We start from the raw sequence: 4,556 nt of genomic DNA, 5'->3' as shown, positions 1-4,556 counted from the left end.
GCAATGCAGGCTGCTAGTCTCCCATGGAGACGATCGTAGAGATGCTGGATGTAGTCCTGTGGAACGGCTTGCCATGCCATTTCCACCTGGCGCCTCAGTTGGACCAGCGTTCGTGCTGGACGTGCAGACCGCGTGAGACGACGCTTCATCCAGTCCCAAACATGCTCAATGGGGGACAGATCCGGAGATCTTGCTGGCCAGGGTAGTTGACTTACACCTTCTGGAGCACGTTGGGTGGCACGGGATACATGCGGACGTGCATTGTCCTGTTGGAACAGCAAGTTCCCTTGCCGGTCTAGGAATGGTAGAACGATGGGTTCGATGACGGTTTGGATGTACCGTGCACTATTCAGTGTCCCCTCGACGATCACCAGTGGTGTACGGCCAGTGTAGGAGATCGCTCCCCACACCATGATGCTGGGTGTTGGCCCTGTGTGCCTCGGTCGTATGCAGTCCTGATTGTGGCGCTCACCTGCACGGCGCCAAACACGCATACGACCATCATTGGCACCAAGGCAGAAGCGACTCTCATCGCTGAAGACGACACGTCTCCATTCGTCCCTCCATTCACGCCTGTCGCGACTCCACTGGAGGCGGGCTGCACGATGTTGGGGCGTGAGCGGAAGACGGCCTAACGGTGTGCGGGACCGTAGCCCAGCTTCATGAAGACGGTTGCGAATGGTCCTCGCCGATACCCCAGGAGCAACAGTGTCCCTAATTTGCTGGGAAGTGGCGGTGCGGTCCCCTACGGCACTGCGTAGGATCCTACGGTCTTGGCGTGCATCCGTGCATCGCTGCGGTCCGGTCCCAGGTCGACGGGCACGTGCACCTTCCGCCGACCACTGGTGACAACATCGATGTACTGTGGAGACCTCACGCCCCACGTGTTGAGCAATTCGGCGGTACGTCCACCCGGCCTCCCGCATGCCCACTATACGCTCTCGCTCAAAGTCCGTCAACTGCACATACGGTTCACGTCCACGCTGTCGCGGCATGCTACCAGTGTTAAAGACTGCGATGGAGCTCCGTATGCCACGGCAAACTGGCTGACACTGACGGCGGCGGTGCACAAATACTGCGCAGCTAGCGCCATTCGACGGCCAACACCGCGGTTCCTGGTGTGTCCGCTGTGCCGTGCGTGTGATCATTGCTTGTACAGCCCTCTCGCAGTGTCCGGAGCAAGTATGGTGGGTCTGACACACCGGTGTCAACGTGTTCTTTTTTCCATTTCCAGGAGTGTATTTTTGGAAAAATAAAGACAAAGTAATCCAGTTTGCTAGCAGTGCTAAATCGTTCAAGGCAGGCTGGAGCAACCTTTGGTAACCTGCGGGTCGCCACATCATGACGCGACAGCAACATTGCTAGCGAAGATTCAGAACTACAGGGTCCGTGACGTTAATGTTTATGGGGTAACACGCTGATATGAATGACAATGCCATGCCAACAAACTATGCCTCAAGACACGTGTTTTTTGGAGAACATTCATCTTATGTTCACCTGGAATTTAGTCTGTGGGCCACGTTGAAATCAACTGCGGGAAGGGTCTGGGCTGGCGGCTGCCCATCTCTAATCTAAAGTTTTGTCAAAGCAGAACGCTTTGCAAATGTCTGTATACGCAAAACTGTATAAAGCCATGTTGGACGGGTTTAAAAAGAATATAGCAGAGGGCACATGCATATCTGGCCCAGTACGCCCCAAACAGGTCTAGTTTTTGTTCAAAAACTTGTGGGTTGAAGGGGACTTTAATTTATCCTCTGGTCAACTGGTTAAACGGCGGCAGAGATTGCCGTCCAAGGAGGAAAATTAAGTGGTGATAGTAAGGCTGCTTTTGAATTTTGTAATGATTCACCGATGTTAATTGCACTAGAAAATTTAGAGCTGGAGCAAATACACAATGCGATCGAAACCAGGTTATCTTGGAAGTGTCTACCAACAAAGACGTTAGCTTTCGAGGCAAAGCGTAGTGCAGCTGGTTATCAAGCAAGCAAGGAGAGGTTAACTGTTAAGCTGTGCCATCTGTGAGGGATCACATACATTTCAACATGTTGTAATAGGTAAACCTAAAAAACTACACTGTTGCAAAGGAAAAGAAACGCATTATTTACCTGTCCATTTCTTTCACCAGAAGGGGGATTGGATGGACCCCATAATACAAGGCGGGTTTCGTTGTGGGGTTATGTGAAGGAAAGTATGTTCACCTCCCCTTGACCTCGTGACATAGAACAGAATAACAGCCGCCATAACTACTCTACAAGCAGATATGCTATGTAAAGTTTGACGAATTGACCTATCGTGTAGTTGTTCATGGTGCTGCTGGTGGAGCATTTTGCAATGTAACTCATTTTTATAGTATTTTTTTATCGATAAATACAGAGTTTCGAAATCAGATCGTTCTTTTTGAAACGGTTTGTAGTATGAATATAATATAAGTATTTCTGTATGATGTGAATTAAAAGAAATAATGTGATGACATTCCATTTCATAGGTGACGTGTACCGCTGCATCAAGTGCAGGCTGTCTTTCTCCAATGCAGCATATCGGGATCGACATCTTTCGTACTGCTGGGGACGAAGCATGCCTTCCAAAGTCAGCTGTACTACAGCAATCGAGCGTGAAGATGGAGAGTGCAAGAACAGTAACAGTGATAACTACACAGACCTGATGCATGATACAGCAAAGAGCTCTGCTTCTAAAGTAGAAGATAATACGAATAGCATTTCATCTACCCAACAGAACAGTTCTAGTCGGGCTCAATGTAGTAAAATGAACTGCAAGCGCAAGAACTTAACTCAAATATGCATTAAACGCGTTAACGTTAGGGATACTAACGAAGACAGAATACAATCGGAAGAGAACTATTTAGATATCACTTCACTATCAACTGATAACGGTATCATGGACAAAATGGAGTACTCTGACAGTAGTATGGGCTGCAATAAAATATTCTCTAGTACTTCAAATGTGAACAGTCAAGAGCGAACTCACACAGGAGACCTCCCATACAAGTTCCCTACCTGTAATAAGACTTTAGATAAAGCGCACAGTCTCCATGTGCATGCGCCAATTCATACAGGGAAACGTCCATACAAGTGCACCACCTGTAACAAAGCTTTCTCTGATACCTCATCTCTCCACGTGCATGAGCGAATTCACACAGGGGAACGTCCATACAAGTGCACCACCTGTAACAAGGCTTTCTCTCGTAGCTCATCTCTCCACGTGCATGAGCTAATTCACACAGGGGAACGTCCATACAAGTGCACCACCTGTAACAAAGCTTTCTCTGATACCTCATCTCTCCACGTGCATGAGCGAATTCACACAGGGGAACGTCCATACAAGTGCACCACCTGTAACAAAGCTTTCTCTGATACCTCATCTCTCCACGTGCATGAGCGAATTCACACAGGGGAACGTCCATACAAGTGCACCACCTGTAACAAGGCTTTCTCTCGTACCTCATCTCTCCACGTGCATGAGCGAATTCACACAGGGGAACGTCCATACAAGTGCACCACCTGTAACAAAGCTTTCTCTGATACCTCAACTCTCCACAGGCATGAGCGAATTCACACAGGGGAACGTCCATACAAGTGCACCACCTGTAACAAAGCTTTCTCTGATACCTCATCTCTCCACGTGCATGAGCGAATTCACACAGGGGAACGTCCATACAAGTGCACCACCTGTAACAAGGCTTTCTCTCGTACCTCATCTCTCCACGTGCATGAGCGAATTCACACAGGGGAACGTCCATACAAGTGCACCACCTGTAACAAGGCTTTCTCTCGTACCTCATCTCTCCACGTGCATGAGCGAATTCACACAGGGGAACGTCCATACAAGTGCACCACCTGTAACAAAGCTTTCTCTGATACCTCATCTCTCCACGTGCATGAGCGAATTCACACAGGGGAACGTCCATACAAGTGCACCACCTGTAACAAGGCTTTCTCTCGTACCTCATCTCTCCACGTGCATGAGCGAATTCACACAGGGGAACGTCCATACAAGTGCACCACCTGTAACAAGGCTTTCTCTCAAACCTCAAATCTCCATCTGCATGAGCGAATTCACACAGGGGAACGTCCATACAAGTGCACCACCTGTAACAAAGCTTTCTCTGATACCTCATCTCTCCACAGGCATGAGCGAATTCACACAGGGGAACGTCCATACAAGTGCACCACCTGTAACAAGGCTTTCTCTGATGCCTCACATCTCCATGTGCGTGAGCGAATTAACGCAGGGGAACGTTCATACAAGTGCGTCACCTGAAACATGGCATTCTCTTAATTCTCAGATCTCCATAAGCATGTACATACTCAGAAAGGGGAATGTCGATAGAAGTGCACCACCTGTAACAAAGCTTTTTTGCTGCCTTATCTGTCCATGTGCATGACTGAATTCATACAGGGAAATGTCCAAGATACTGCATCACCTTTAATAAGGTGTTCTCTGATGTCTCACATATCTGTAGGACTGATCATACTCACACTGTAGTACCAAATCATTTGCGCCACTGGTGTTGAAGTTAGGATTTACTAAACATCCTT

At 48.3% G+C, this 4,556-nt stretch overlaps 1 protein-coding gene across 1 annotated transcript; it reads left to right on the top strand.

Annotated features, from left to right (window-relative positions):
• Positions 1–2,895: 2,895 nt before the first annotated feature.
• Positions 2,896–4,278, top strand: LOC126436992 (zinc finger protein 271-like). The gene has a single exon (XM_050090478.1). The coding sequence runs from the start codon at positions 2,896–2,898 to the stop codon at positions 4,276–4,278; it is 1,383 nt and encodes a 460-aa protein (XP_049946435.1).
• The last annotated feature ends 278 nt before the right edge of the window (positions 4,279–4,556 follow it).

The sequence above is a fragment of the Schistocerca serialis genome, unplaced genomic scaffold (genome assembly GCF_023864345.2).
Source record: "Schistocerca serialis cubense isolate TAMUIC-IGC-003099 unplaced genomic scaffold, iqSchSeri2.2 HiC_scaffold_1254, whole genome shotgun sequence".
NCBI lineage: Eukaryota > Metazoa > Arthropoda > Insecta > Orthoptera > Acrididae > Schistocerca > Schistocerca serialis.
Note: the sequence above shows the minus strand (reverse complement) of the source record. Positions and strands in the feature narration are given on the sequence as shown.